The sequence below is a fragment of the Haliaeetus albicilla genome, chromosome 1, assembly GCF_947461875.1.
Source record: "Haliaeetus albicilla chromosome 1, bHalAlb1.1, whole genome shotgun sequence".
NCBI lineage: Eukaryota > Metazoa > Chordata > Aves > Accipitriformes > Accipitridae > Haliaeetus > Haliaeetus albicilla.
Window position 1 is genome coordinate 3,256,382 of NC_091483.1, and position 16,136 is coordinate 3,272,517.

Consider the following 16,136-nt stretch of genomic DNA (forward strand, 5'->3'; position numbering starts at 1 on the left):
TATACCAGCTACTAGGAAGACAATTAACTCTAGCCCAGCTGAAACCAGGACAATGGTACACGAAGAGGAAAACAGAAATGCAGGCAAGACATGGTTATCTCTTCTCATTGTAATCATGTACTTAAATTTTTCTTCCTAGATTGTTAATCTTTTTATTTCCCCTTTAAGTATGTTTTTTTTCCCTCCCTGTTTCTAATAGATTCACTGTGAGCAGCTCAAAAGGAAGAATAAAGATGCACAGGATCATCTAGAATTGTGCCCCCATGAGTGCGTTGAGATGGAAAGGTATTAACTATCTTAATTTTACATGGAGAAATTTCTTTTATTTTTATTTTTTAAAAAGTAATTTACATTACATTATTGGAAATATATATTATTGAGTGTTTCCTGTATATGTCAATCAATTCATCTTCCAGAGACCCAGGTTAATGTTTTTTTTTTCCCTGCTTTAATCTGTCTTGTGGAGATCTGTATCAGTTCTGTTTAAATAAGTGAAACATGGAAAATTTCTGTACTGAGAACAAAAAAATCATAGAGAATGCTGTAGGTTGAAAGGGGCCTCTAGAGGTTGTCCGGACCAACCTTCTGCTCCAAGCAGGGCTTGTTAGGTCAGGTTAATCAGGGCCTGTCTGGGTGTGTATGAAGATTTCACAACCTTTTTGGGCACCTGCTTCTTCATGAACTAATGTTAGTTCTACTGATAATGGCAGTAAAAGAGGTTGTACTGTAGGTGATAGAGATAAAGAGGTCACATTATGGCTACAGCCTCTTCCTAAGACTGTAAGTGAGTAATAAGGAGCTTTAAGAAAATTAATAGTGCTGACTATCGCAGTGAATACTGGTGTATTCAGCAAGATTAAAAAAAAATAAAGGTAGCTGAGAAATGATTAACAGGTAGCTTTAAAAACTATTAAGTATAGTGTGTGGATTTGAGAGATAAAAAGAAAAATTGTTTTAAGGTAACTGTAGATTGTTTGGAGAAGCTTAAGAAATAATACCCTACTCTTCTTTCTTCCTGTAAGAAGCAATTTTTCCCCAGGTTAGTTTATTGTGAAATAATTGGATTTGAAATCCCTTGCGGATTGGGATTTCCCATTATTCAATACACTGTGAGCTGCTGCTAGTGTAGTTTGACTCCAACCTGTCTCTGTAAAGGGAGGAGGGTGCCAGGTTCCCATCTGGCGACAGCATCCCTGGTGAAACCGGATGCCAGTCGCTGGCAGTTCAGGCCCTGGACCTGTGATGCAGACAGCCGTGCAGTGAGCTTCCTCTGCCTTTTGGCTTGGCTCCCTAACAGCTACCACAGGCAAGAAGTTGGCTTGACTTAACAGAGTTGTTTGTCCTCCATCAGCTACTGTATGTTAAATTTCTTGGCTGCATTTCCAAATGGTATTCATCTGTTTATTCTGCTTGCGCTGTTAGTAGATCACTGAAAGTATCTCAGGTCCGCGTGGGAGGCACTGACCCAAATGAATCATGGACTTGTTTTCCTCCAAGGGTGAAGCCCAACTTTGAGCCCAGGTCAGTAAGGTGTTGGTGACGCATCCGTGTCCTGGCCAAGGCTGAACTAGGAGGCAAAATGGGCAGTGCGTAAGTCTTGCTCTGTTTGTGGTGATGCCTGATTTAGGAAAAGAAAGAAGAGTAGTATAAATTACTAGTTAAAAATATCAACCATGTAATTGCATCAGAATCACAACTTTCTAGAAATGAGTATGTGTAAGATCCAGATAAACTTGTGGTGCTCAAACTATATCTGTGGGTGAGCAGCCCGTCCAGAAAGCACTGTGGGAGGGTGACCACTTCAAAAAGGTGCCTGCTGAGGCTAGTGGAGTGTCCTAAAAGGGGTGCAAGCTTTTCTAGCTATTGGTCTTCATAGAAAAAGAGCAGGCACTTGAAAACATCTAGATTTGTCTCCCATCTTGTTTTTTAACTCTTAATTTTCAGTTCTTTCAACACTTTCCTGCCATCTTCCACCAGCTTTCTGCATGTGGGCATTTCAGTGGGGAAATTAATCTGCTCAGAAAGCACATACTACTTGGTGGCTCTGCTTGGCCAACCTTTCCCTTTGATTGATTTTCATGGCAAAACTTCAATTCCATTTCCACTAGTAATCCACAGGGAGCTACTTGAGTCCTGGGTGATGAGTCTGGGTGACCGTGCTCCATTTATTGCTTCTCCAGAGAGACAGTTATCTGTAACTCACTCATGGCTCATTTAAAGCCTGAGAAGGTTGGTGAAAATAGTTTAATTGGCTTTCCTGAGGTTTGAGCTCAGCCCAAATGCTGTCCATCAGAAAGAAATTCAGTTATGGTCTTGGTAGTATAATTAGGCAGAAGATCCAAGTGAAAGGGGAATAATGTTATTTTCCTGACATATAGGTTGTATAGGATACAGAAGTGAGGTGGCAGCATTGAAACCCAGTCCCAAAGGACAGGAACTTCCAGGCACAAAGGGGAGCAGCACCGTGTGATAAGTAATGTGTCATTTAATGCAAACCAGCTAGTTGTCCTCTTCTTGCATGTTGTGTATTTGTTGAGGGAAATAGTCAAAGACTGGCAGATGCTAAGTGCCTGTATATCAGTAGCTTTACTTCTCTCTTCACTGAGATGGGACAGATTATAGGTGTGGCTTCACTTAATCACTGGGTCTTTTTGGTGTTTTGGCTTATTTTCAGAGAAACCAGATGTGTTGCCATTAAGAATATGTACCTCTTTTGTTGTTGTGACTTGTGTAATTCTTAAAATTAAGCAAAACTATTAAAGAATAATTGTTTCTGTTCACATTAACAGCACACAGCTTCTCCAGATGTGGCATTTGACAGCCAAACAGCTGCTGGCTATTAAATGTGCCTTAAAAGCTCCATTCCTTTGTCGTAAAGGGAACAGAAGTGTAGGGACGTTTATGGGGTGATAGGCAGATGTTTTGGCTACATCAGATTTGAGCGAAAGTTTAAGTGGTTTCTCTGCTATAGTTGCAGTATGTACATGTTTTAACCCCTGTCATACACCTTGCCTTATGGAGCTCTCTTCTTGGGACTGGAGTGAGATTATTTCTAATCTCACACTTACCTCCCAAGCACCAGTGCCAGCACTTTTTTTGCGCCATCTGGGACGTTTCACTCCAAAGACAATACAGTTCTTCTGCTAGGTGGAGCTCAGCTGCTGGTGGTGGCTGGCTTTCTAGCTATGGTTTTGAAATACTGGGTGAATTTTTTTGGTGAAACTTGAGTTAAAAAATTAAGTTGGAAATAACTTGAAATAATGTGTTGCTTTTTTTTTTTAACTTTCTTTTTAAGTATATCCTCATAATCATCAAAGGCAGGTGTTCCTTTTGTATTTGTACCAGCGCAGTATGCTTTATGCCCAATAAACTTTTTCTTATAGTGGTACATGTGGGGTGGAACATAGAACTAGTGGAGCTCAATTTCAAGAGATCTGGCTCAAATTTCCAAGCCTAAACTCTGAGCGGAGATCCGCTTGCTGGGTGTTGAGTACTGGAATAGTGCCACTGATCCTTAGGGAGCTTCGCCACATTGTAACTATTCGCTATCAGCTCAGAATCTACTAAACTTGTAAGAGCTCATGAGACTGCAAAAAATTTTTGCTGTAACAAAAGTCTTTTTGTTTTCTTGGCAAATTTTTGTTCTTCCCATTGCTTATTGGACCGGAAATCCTTTGTCATTTAGTCTTAACTGGGTAAGATTTTAATATAAAAACCCCAATGTATTTACATGAAAAAAACCCGTAAGAATTCTACAAAACTGAATTAAAAGAGAGTAAAAATCCTGTAAAATCATATGGAACATAAAAGAATAGGCTAGTTCTACAGATAAACTGTCATTTTTAAGAATTAGATGCCTAATTTATTCCTATTTTAAGTCTGTTTCTAGTGCAAGTTAGATAAATATTCTGTCGTCCAGGTCTTATTCTCTCCCATATTCTAAAGGCCTTTTTCTGAAATGAAGTATGTTATCATAAATAGGGGAAATATTAGCTGAAACAGTTTGCCTTGAAATTTCGCATGTTTTTTAATTTATCCGAACTGGTTCATCTTCCATAATTCAAATGCAGAAATTTATTTCTTTCTGTGGATCTGCTCCTTAGGCTTAGCCAAGCAAGAATCCTACATCCCAAATGCCCACCCAAGGGGATGAAGCATGTGTTTAACCCCTAGACTCTGGAATTCATTTCCCGTCAAAATATGACTCCGTGGTGTTGGCGTCTGGCTGTAAATCCTGGCTTAAAACCTTTTCTCCACAATTGTTTATGGTGTGTATTTGTGCTTTCACCAATCACAGGAGCATGACCCCAGCACACTAGCCTTGAAATTATTATTTCAAATAGAGTTATATGCCTTTGGTATTAACATTTTGCAATAAATGCTCTAGGACATGTTGTAGGTATGTCCATTGTTGCCACATAACTGCTATTAATAATGCCAGTTTCCAGTGAAAACCAGGGAGACCCAAGAGCTCACAAATGGTACCTACCAGCTGCAGAGCTGGGACTCTGCATGGGGCTTCTACCTGGCTATTTGATAAACATGTATTTCTTGGCCATCAGTCGTGCTGCCACAAGCCCAAAGCATGTGGCTCATCAGAAGAGCATGGGGCAGGCCATCAGGAGCTCGAACTGGTTGCTGTTCCATTATGAAAACATGTATTAGTGGGAGTTGTTCTGTCTTCTGCTTCTGCTCCTGACCAGGAAAAGATGGATTGCAAGGAGTGCCCTTGGCGCTATTAGAAGCCACCGGTGTGTCCACATCTCACGCTTCCTTTCTGGTGCCATCATATTCTGGCTTTAGTTTTGGGCCAAATATAGGTTTTGCTCAGGCTCAGTTACATGCATGATTTAATAAAATTCCCTGTGCGTATGCAGCCAGCACTTCATTGCCTAACCCTGTGAGGACAGATGGACCAGCACTGTTTATTTAGCTGGGTGGCATTGATCTACATCAGAATTTCAGCCCCATTCACATGCAAAGCATGTGCTGGGTGCAATTTTTGTTCTGGCTCCCAGCTGAAAAACTGATTTGCTGTAAAAAGTATGCAACCATTTATAAATAATTAATTACAAAAAGCCAATAGAGCCTAGAAATTGAAGTGGCGCCAAGATGTACCATAGACCAAAAAGTGAAAACCAATTTAAAGGCATCTAGGTGAATATGTGGAAGAAATGAAAATATCTTTAATGTGGTGCACAGTTAGTCTCTAGCAGTGAAATCCTGCATGAATGTGGCAACTTGCAAACCAAGGAGAACAGACCTAATTTCTTATTCTTGGAGGACATGGGTAGAAGGATATTGGCTACTACTTTTCAGATACGACATGGAAATTATGAGTAAGGTTGGGCTTTCTCCTTTTCCTGCAAGCTGCTAAAAGTTAATGCTGGGAGACCAGCTTCCTTCATTACGTCTGTAGGTTCTGCTTCCATGTGAAATGTCTTAATTTTCCCAAAAAAGGAAATCTAGCAACAAACTCAAAGTTTACAAAGAGGAGTTAATATTCTAATCTTTTATTGGCTTCTACATTAATCATAGCATGCTGTGTAAGTAGGATGAGTTGCATATTTTTTTCTATCTTCATATACTTTAGAAAGATTTTGCACATAGTATGGATATACTTTGTCCCATATGAGCACATGAAAATGCTTTTAATACTCTGATGATTGATTTTACAAAACATAAAAAACTATATCTCCCAAATTTGAATGGATTTCATTTTTCTGATTTTTTTTCTACCAGATTGCCTATTTGCATAATTTAATTATTAAAACAGGAAATACCTAATTTTACAAAATGTTGGTAACAGCGTAGAACAGTAAGGGTATTAATGGTGCAGAAATGTACCTGCGAACTTCACAAAACCAGAAGCAGTTTTGAAAAAATTTGCTTTTTGCAGATGCTAAATGCTGTGTGCCCTCTAGAGCTCACCAGGGGAAGCTCAGGTAATCATCAAGAGCTGTCTTGCCGTGGGATAGCTCCTAATCACCAGTATCTTGAAGATTTATTCAAGCACTCAGATAATCTGTGTGCTCTGAGAGTCCAGACTGTAAAATGGATCTATACACCAGATATGATTAACGTTTTACATCACAATAAATATATCCTTCCAATTATTAAAATGGCTAATATTAAAATGCAGATAAACAGAGTAATAGTTTCTGGTCAGAAGACTTTAGTCTAAAAACTGAGGGAAAACCAGATGCACTGAGAAATCCAGTCAATGAAGTAATTTTCTGACTTTTGTGATGATGTCGAAACACACAAGTATTACAGAGCAGCAATCAATTTGTAGGGATTTGAGTCTTTTGCGGTTCCCTTTCTTTTACCCATGCACAGCTGGTTCCTGCTCGTGCCCGGGTACTACTAAGCCCAGAAAGGAGAATGTGAAGAGACAGGGTAGGAGCAGCCGGAGTGAACATCATTTACAGCCACAGTGTCAGACAAACTGTGCGGAGGAGAGCAGAGGAATGAGCACCTCCTGACTGAAAAGAAATATTTAAAGCCAACCCACCATCTTTATGGGGTATTTCCCAGCTTGATTCACGCTCTGATCTCGGGAGGCTGTGGTCACATATCTTCTCCTGCTGTGGCTGAACCAGCAGCAGAGAGGAATGCAGCCTGCCTAAATACTTGCTGCTGCACTCCTGCCAGACATTGCTGCCCATCTTTTACTGTCCTCAGGACTGCACCTAGCCATTGCTTCTTTATTTTGAATGGCTGTTTTAGTCTAAGCTGCTTTATTTAGCTTAAAAGTGTTTAAGAAACCCTGACTATTTTGACCAAGCCGGGTGAGTGGGTTGTGCTGGCAGTTGGGGATGGTAATTTGCAGTAGAGAGGCAGTGAAAGTGGAAAGTGGCTGGGGCTGTAGAGGAGTTGGACTCTGGCTGGCTTTGCTGCAGCTTGAGCAGGATGTGTGACTGCAACCCTGGGCAATGAGCAAAATACCCTTTACTAGAAGCCACTTGTAGGCCAGAGTTTTTTCTCTCGGCTAAGTGGTAAGCTGGTTGCTCTACTGATCTCACACAGGAGGTGTGTGGAGCAAGGAAAGAGGAGAGCAACTAGCCTGCCCTTGGTTGGTTGCTTAAGCACAGGTAAAAAACTGAAGTTTTGAAAGCTTAGTCTGAAAATATTGGCCTGTGGTTTTAGCAGCTCTGTCCAAAATCCCTCAGTGCTGCTTAGTGACGTTTCACCTTGCTTTACTTAACCTCTCCGTTCCTTTTGCCATGTTTCTAGGGGCTCTAAGGAGGCTGCAGCAATAATTCCTCCCTCACTATGTAGATACATTTTCATGCACTTTTCCTAAAACTGCACCATGAGCGACTGCTTCCATTCTGTGGCTCTTCAATTCTTCCGAGCATCCTCAAAAGCACTGAGTGGTCTGCACAGTGTGTATCCAGTTCTGTCTTACAAAGCAATCTCAGGCTGGGTAAAGCATGGGAGTGCAAATGAGCTGAAGATGCTGTTTTCCAGGGAAGTGCACTTGAGAGAAAAGGGGTGTTGCTACTTATGTTGTAAAGTTTGCATTATGTAGCTGATTAAAAATGAAGGCAGAGCACTTGGTCATGCTTTATTTATTGTCCAGGAACCTTAGCACAGAATTGCTTAAAAAAGAAAAAGTGCCACTTGCACTGGTCTATTCAGGGTTTTGCAATATTTAGCGAGACAGAAAAGGGCTGGATTTCTTTTGCAAAGTTTTGTTGTTGTCCTGCAGTTTCTTCAGGAGCTGCCATGTAGGGCCTGTGCTGCTGGGGCTCACCTGCCACCCACACACAGCTGAGGCTTTGAAAACTGCCACGAGCGTTCAGAGCAGCTGCAGCCTGCTGCACCGCCATGAGGTTCATGAAAATGTGCGTCAAGAAGGTCTTTCTCTTAATTGACATGGCTTTGAAAGGGAGTTATGGCCAGTTGAAGTGGTCTAACAAAAGACAATACCCTCTTCAGTTGGGTAATCTGTTTCTTTGAACTGGCACTAGTTGCTGTATTGGTTTAAAAAAAAAAAAAAAAGGCAAGAAGTTAGTACAAAGAAATATCTTTCTGCAGAGAAGAAAAATCATGTGATGTCTTCTGGTGTTTCAGGACCTTCCAGTGCTAAAAAACTCTGGTCTTGCTTCCTTGTGTAAAGGTCCTATTTCCCTGTGCCATAGGTCTAGCTCTCGAAACACATCCAAATATCTTGTTTCTGCTATGAAACTTTTTCTTGGTGCAGGCAGGCTTCATGGCAGCTCTGAAACTGCCATGAAACTCCAGCTTGTCCAACTACTAGGCAGCAAGTAAAAAAAAAGCATCTGAGTTTTACTTGCCCTTATTTGCTACTGTTGGTATTTTATTGTAGTACCTCTGCAAATGATTTTGTATTCATGCTTAATGAAAATACATTTCTGTTATAGTCTCTGTGTTGTAAATATTGAGAATAAAATGAATAATTTTATGTTATCAGCATGAAATTTGCCACTCTTATTTACTCTTATGATTAAGATAGATGGGTTTGTTTATTGGATAATTTTATCAATTGCCCTTCAAGAGTTTCCTCAGAACCTGCAGCATGATCCCTGTGGATTGCCTGTCTAAACTGCAATAAGTATAACTGATAAATTCTTACTGCTTTCAGTTTTTCTGGTAGTTGAAATGAAGAATTTAGTATTTTCTGCCTAAATCAAGAAGTAATCTTGCTATAACAGGTTGGTAATACTTTTGAGTCTTGCAGTTTGCTTTCTGGTTGTGCATTACTTATATTTAGAGTTGGTTTAAGATGATGAGGGGATGAAGGTCTGAGCTTGCGAAAAAGATGAGTATTTCTTGAAAACTTGGGTTGGTCTAGGACTTTCGGGGGTTTGTTGTAATTACGTCTTGGTCCATTCTCTGAAATTCACATTCCACCATTATGGTGTATCAAGTGAATCAACTGTAATTGCTAGTTAGTTCTGCAAATTTGGAGCAAGCCCTTAAGTGCATGTGAAGTCCTGTGTGTCCTTAACAGAGACTGAAAGAAAAGAATTTTCCCACCAAACAGCTATCATTTTAGTGTTCACAACAGAGCAATTTTTACAAGATATGAATGTTTTTAGAAGGAATATTCAGGAAAAAAATAATTGAAAATGCATGTCAGGTATCTATTACAAAGTGTTACAGAAAACAAAATGTGCCATCAAAAAACTTTGTGAACTGAGCACCTAGTTTTGGAGTTCAAAACCAGTTTAACCATTTTGATTGCATTTTTGTTAAAGTTGAATATAAAATTCCTGAAACTGCAGGTGGGTGGCTGGGGTTGAGGGCACATGACAGTCTTCCTATAAACCCCCAAAAGGGTTGACCTGTATTTTGTAGACACAAGGAAGTAAAATGCATAAAGACTGCTCGCTTAAGTATTTTAAATGAATTTCGGCCACAAAGTACTTAGAGATTGCCTCTGTGACACAGCTCTATTGCTCTCTGATTGTGTACCAGGAAGGAGGGTAGCAGGAGCTCGGTGCAGGACTAGCTCTGCTATCTGTGCTGTCAACATTCAGAAGACAGCTGACAAATTTACCTTCTCTGCGCTTCAAGTTTTGGTGTAAAGTTTAATGTTGCTATTTCTTTCTAAGCAGGTGTGAAAGTAAAGAGCTTGATGTTGAAATAAGGAACCTGATAGAGAAGAATAACAGTTATCAGTCATGCGAGGACCCTAAACCTATTGCCCAAGAGAGTCTGAACCCTCAGAGAACTTCATGTTCCCTTAAGGTAAATGCAGTCTGCTTTTGCAATGTTTATCTGCCAGGAAAGAACTTTCAGGGGATGTTCCTTGGGTGACTTGATTATGCATGAAACTTTTTGATTTCTGAAATGATGCAATGAACTTGCTACACTTTTTTTTTTTTTTTTTGCCCCCCCCCGATATGGCTACTTTCTGTGATGAGGAAGACTGAGTGAGAAGATATGTTTTATAGTGCTTTAAAAGGTCAGCTAAACCCACTGATTATCCAAAGTGCCACCCTCTGCAGCCAGCTATGCCTTTTGGATAACACAGATCCACAAAACTGTATAGCCCAAGAGCAGTAACATTTCTTTAGGTTGTTGCATTTGGTAGTTCTGATTTAACTAAGGCTGAGCAGAGGTGTGGGGGACAAAGATCTTTGGGAGTGTCAGAAAGGCTTTAAGATAAGTAGGAAGAAAGAAGAAGAAAAATGATGGTTCAAATCCACACTCTGTGGTATTACAAACAGAAAATTGTAAGCCACGTGCTAAGATGGTCATCTTTGCTTGCAGTGAAGCAGCAGTTAACAAGCATGAAAGAAACTCGTTCTAGGTTTCCCTCCTGGTTTCCCCCCTCTCCCCTGAAGTAGCAAGCTGCTTTTTATCGTGCAGTAGGAGGACAAAAGGAAATTTCTGTTTTCTGCAAACTGGGAAAGGGAGGAGTGAGAGGTGTGGAGGAGAGGAGTGATTAAGACATGAATGTCATCCACCTGCAAGGGATGACACACTTACCTGCCTGTGTGACTGCTATGGGGCAGGGGGTGGGGGGAAGGAAGCCTCTGAAGGCTGTGCCCCAAGGCGTGATGCAGGAAATTGATGCGGAGGTAAAGGAGAGATGACTCTTCTATGAAACCCAAAATTACACATAGTTCCTTTCACATGTAAACCGCCATCATCAAAATGACTCATGACCTCGGAGCATGGAGCTGAGCTGAGCCTAAGGAGATGTCCCAGGGTCAGACTGGTGGGATTAGAAACAGTGAGAGAGAAGCCACAGGGAGGAATGGGGATTCCCAGCCCCAGGGGAGGAATGAACACAGTGAAACAGAAGTCTGCAGAATCAGGTATCATTGAGCTATGAAAGTAAAGGGCAGAACAGCAAGCCACAAATGGTCTGTGGAAACACCTGGTCCCCCCATGTTAGCTTCCTTCCAACAGAAGGAGATGTAAGAAAGGATTTGTGGGTGCGGGGAGGAAAAAGAAAGGATGTGCTCACCTCAACTGTTACTGTGGTGTGCTTCAGCACTTCACACAGAATACTGTGGCAGTGTTTCATCTGTAGTGCTTTTATGCTTTTTCCATTTATAGCATTTGTTTGCCTGTGAAAGATGTGTGTGTGTGTGGTTTTCATAGGTTAAAGCAGGAAGGTTTAACTAGAAATATACTGGCTATTTTTTATTTATACTTTTAAGTCAAACAGTTTTTCACTTAGCTGGTTATTGACTTGGACTTCAAGTGAGTGACAGCTTGACAGTTGTGATGATAAGCTCCAACAACCTCAGTATAAGATGCTAGGAGTACATTTATTGGATTGTGTGTTTTGGAAAAGGAGGTAATATTTTTAACAAACCTACTTTGCTTTCAATAACAAAGGTTATAAAATAGTATTTTTTAAAAAACCCAGAAAATGTTAGTTTGTGAAACAAAATGCTGATTTAGACTTAAAATGAGGGGAAAATTCAATATTTAGGAATTAGGAAAAAGTTAATAATGTAACAAAAGTGTATTCTTCCCTATAGTGTTGGTCATTCATCAGGAAGCTATTTGGCAGAACCAGCAAGTAATTTTTATTACGTAACTTTTTTTTTCCTGGAGTGAAGAGTATGAATTGCATGCTGCAAAATGACATTTCCTTCTGAGCTTAGATTGCTTTTGAGTCTGTTATCTGGAAATGTCTGTAAACAAATTCCCTGTCTCACCGGTATTTTTTTCCATGAAAGTACGTAATATTATTGGGGTTTTAAAGGCAAATATTTGAGAGAGAGAAAACGTAGGTCTGCAGAATAAACTAATTCTCAGCACACCCTTCAGCCTATGATTCCTTCATCTGTAGTACTTTAATTGCAGCTTGTCATGATGCTATGTTTCCCACTCTAGGAGAGGGAAGGGAGGGAGGAGATTACAGAGAAACATCCTTACAGGCAGGTCACAGCAATTAGAGCCTGTTGGTGTACTTGGGTCCCTGACACCCAGATATGGTTCATTTGTCTAATATAAGGGACTTGAGTGCCTGTGTCCCTATATGTAGTTTGTCGAGGTCAGCAAACTGTCTGGGTTTTTTTAAATGTTAAGCTGAAATGAGAGGTGAGACATTAGTGTGGCATCATTATTTTACACTGATTTTAGCTCGTCTCAGTTTAATAACATGTGTTTACTTTCGCTAGAGACATTGACCAAAAAAGGGAAACATGATGAAATCTTTTACTGATTAGAACAATTGGTAATTTCTAATTCACATCTACTTATCTATTCCCCCTGTCTTCTATAACATCACTTATTGCTGCCATGTGGAGCAGGAGTGTATGTGAACGAGAAGGATTGCAAACTCCAGTCCTGCAGAGGCCATAGTCTATGAAAATGCCTGTCCTCAAAAGGTGCCTCAGGAAGGAAAGGGTTCCTTGTTCAGTCTTCTACAAAGGCGGAAACTGAAGGCCAAGAGGATCAAGCAATTTGCTATTTTAATATAAGAAACTGAAGAAACATATTTCCTACCACAAAAAAGCAGCTTCCTTTTTCAAATTTAAGTATACAGCTGATTACGTTCAGCTGGAATAAGCTAGACTAAATATTACACATCAAAATACAAATATTACTAAAAAGTACTCATGCAGAGTGTTTTCAGTATGTTTAGGGCTTCATCAAGATTTTACACACCAGAAGGATGTTTTCTGGGAGAGGTGAGGGCGGATAAAAGTATCAAATGGGAAGAGAAGAATAGCAACTAAAATAATTAGCAGTGCGTCAACATGAAGTAAAGTTGACAGAGGTAATGTATTTTATGGGATCAATTGGTAAAAAAAAAAAACAATAAACTTTCAAGCACCTAAACTGTTTTGGGCGTGAAGCAACAAAGAAAAAAATTTCATTTGAGGGCTATCTGTACTTGCAACACCTATGTTGTAAATCTCAAAATAGCCTGTTTGCTACATTTACAAATTATCATCCAACTATTCTTCGATGAAACTGGGATTTTCATCATCAGGCCTGAGTTTGCAAATGCTTAGGTACTTGAGTAGCCATGCCCTTATGGTTAGTCTCATTAGCAATGGTGGAAAACAGTGGATAAAGAAGCCTGTGCTGTTTTACTTACTTTGAAACCATATCTTGCTCTAATTTTATCTGGTTCCCACATATTAAGGCACACATTTGCATCTGCACATATTTTTCTGTCAGAGCGAGTACCGAACCGAACAGCACAAAAGGTTGAGGCTGACATACATACTTAAGGGAAAATCCCTTTCTACCACACTTCTCTGGGTGAAGCACGTGGACCAAGTTTAGACAGGAAGAGGTAGATTCTTCTTCTGCTTAAGAGCTGATTTTATTCTTCAACTAAAATATCTCAGTTTTTACCATTTCACCACGTGCACCAGAATGGAAAAAGGGATTGCAATGGATATTGTAGCTAGTACTGCTGGCATAATAGCAGCTTCAGGAATAAAGCCAAAAGCAAAGCTCGAGCAAAATGTAAGCAAATAAAAGGGTCCCCAGAAGCCACCAAATTTTAACCCAAGTAATCTGAGTAAATCTAGCTTCTACAATTCTGCAGCTGAACAGTATAATAAATAAAAAAAACCTAACAAAAAACCCCGACAAACCTCACAGCAGATACCTGATCGGCTAGGAAGAAGAAGAAAAAAAAAAAAAGATGATTTTACTATTTTGTCATCATCAAGGAAAGATTCACTTCTACTTGAATCAAGCATTTTAATGGTTCTTGGTTTCACTGCAGTTACTGAACAGATGAAATTTTCAGAAGTGACGAGTGGCTTTCATTATCTTAATTTGTAAGTGTCTATTTTGTAATACTTTAACAGAAGCCTTTCCCAGAATAAAGATCCAGCACTGCGAAAATGAGAAGTTTTATCATCTTGTGGAACTGATGCTTGTGAGAGGATTCAGTGTTGGCCGTAGCTCCAAGGCTTTGATTTTTCTCCCATTGCAAGCTTCCCAAATACGACCAAAAGGCTTTTACACTCAGAAAGGTCAGGTTTTCGTAGAATACAAACTAAAATAATTCTCATTTTTAAACAGGAAAAAAAACCCCAACCTCAAAGCTGCTACTAATAGAAATTATAGAATATCATAGAAATAGAATAGAAACTAATAAAAGGCTTCTAAGCAGTTCAGCCCACTTTGCCCTTGCAGATGGGATTGTATGGTGCCACTTAGGAGTTAATTCATTGAATTTCTGAGGGGCAGCAAATCCTTCCTGGTCCCATTTGCTTCCTGGGAAGCTTTTTTCATACCTGGTAGCTGACTGGCTTATTCCTGTTTCTCATGGCAGTCTCTCTACAGGAGCTCCCAGAACCCTGCTAGGCATTCCTGGCAGCCACACTCCAAAAGTATCTGAAACTTTCTTCCCTAAGTGTGCTCAAACTGATTGCCATAAAAGAGGATGTTTAGCTCTTCACTCCATCTTCAAAGTAATACAAGGCAGCTGTGGACAAAAATGAAAGTTAAAACAGGTACTATCTGTCATAATGAATCGGAACTGCTTGAGGAGTTTTGAAAAACATATGGCCAATTCTCTTCTGTCATCATTGCCTGTAGCATGGACAAAAATCATAAATGCCAAGGATAATGCTTCATAGGCTAAGTACGTGAGTATGAATGGGGAGGAAAAAAAAGGAGTGTGAAGAGTGGGAGAAAGTTGGGTAAAGGTTGTACTAAGAATTCATGCTGATTAAGAGAATTTCAATTTTTTAAATTATGATTCACAGACATTACAGAAGGTTTCAGACTATTAGTCAAACTTGCAGGTGCAGGTTTGCTTGCTATAGTATTTTTTTTAATACGTTTAATCGTGTTTTGATCGGTAACTGTAATAAGAGATAGAGCAGTGGAAGCCAAGGAACAGAAGGGCTCATGTGGACATTAAGGAAGCATTTTTATAATACACACAAAAGAGAAGTTATCAACCGCTCTTCTAGGAGGAGCCAGATCTGACCAGCTCTCCAAAGACAGGATGATCATTCTTGTTGTATTAACTTCATTTTCTTAAGCTAGCAAACTTCACTTGCTCACCTGGAGAGGAGACCCTGCTCCATTTCTCTCCTTTGCTTTCCATGTTTACTCAAACTGTGCTCAAATGTAAAGAAAAGTTTATTTATATTCAATGGTGGTTGATGTTACAATTCCATGTCACAGCCCAGCAGGAGGAGTAATGACATTTTGTTTCTTTGTTCAGGACGGATAGAAGGAACGTGTGAAGGAAGTGACTTTCTGGAGAGAGAGAGTGGAAGGAGAAGTAAGGGATGAGAAACAGAGGAAAAGAGCATGTAAGTTAGTTACGCTCTTGCTCTAAAATGTGTGATGGACTCCAGCTAGATAAAGGCCTGTATGTCTGTGTATTTTAGGGAGGCTATAAAAAGTCCACTGCAGACTATGACGTGGTTTTACACATGTTTATGGAGAAGTCAGAGGCAGTTATGCTGTAAGAGGTTGCCCAGTTTGTATTTTTCTACTCAGACTATTCCCAGCAGTCTGTTTTCTCTTTTTTTTTTGTTTGGTTTTTTTTTTTAGTGTAACCAGTAAATGCCATGACATTGACTTGTTCATTTAAAGAGGAAGAGTTGAAATAATCAGGGAAATTAAAGTTCACGCAAGCATTACATTGGGATTTATAAAACTTGCTGACCAGTTTGTCACTGCTGTTACATCACATTTAGCAAGTCTTGATTTTGCATGTTAGTGGCTAAAGTAGGTATGATTTCACCACAGTAAAATCTGATTTTTAGTTGTCTGTGGCAAGAGAGTGACTAGATTTTCCCCACAAGCCCTTTACTGTAGTGTTAGAGATGGTGCTAATTTGCATGGCAGTGTCCAGCGTGTATGTAGTCAGGGGTACTGCCCATGTCTGAGGTGCCATTTCAGTCCATGGCTGCAAGAATGGCTCAGGCAGCTCCTGGGGAGCGCTTGCCTTCGTTAGCACCGATGGATGTCCTCTCAGCACAGCACACGGCTGACATTGTTCCCACTGTGCAGAACAGGCACACTTGGTTTCTCCTCGGGTATCTTCTCTGCTTTTCTGTAGACATTACCAAACAGTGCAACGCCTAGCAAACACGCAGTGCCTTGCCTTTGGACAACACTGCTAAGACTGTGTTTTCCTCTAAAATTTACTTTCCTGGTGCTTTGCGCAAACCTGTTCGCACTTTGCAGACACCCTCTTCAGCTGTCAT

The 16,136-nt window shown here is 40.1% G+C and overlaps 1 protein-coding gene across 2 annotated transcripts in view; it reads left to right on the forward strand.

The window, feature by feature from the left end:
• Window positions 1-210: 210 nt before the first annotated feature.
• Window positions 211-16,136, forward strand: part of TNIP3 (TNFAIP3 interacting protein 3) — a 51,363-nt gene continuing 35,437 nt past the window's right edge. For both annotated transcript variants that reach the window (XM_069799528.1, XM_069799363.1), the window contains exons 1-2: window positions 211-285; window positions 9,588-9,720. In XM_069799528.1, coding sequence (XP_069655629.1) covers window positions 278-285; window positions 9,588-9,720 — 141 coding nt within the window. In that variant the 5' untranslated portion in view covers window positions 211-277. The remainder of the gene's footprint in view (window positions 286-9,587; window positions 9,721-16,136) is intronic.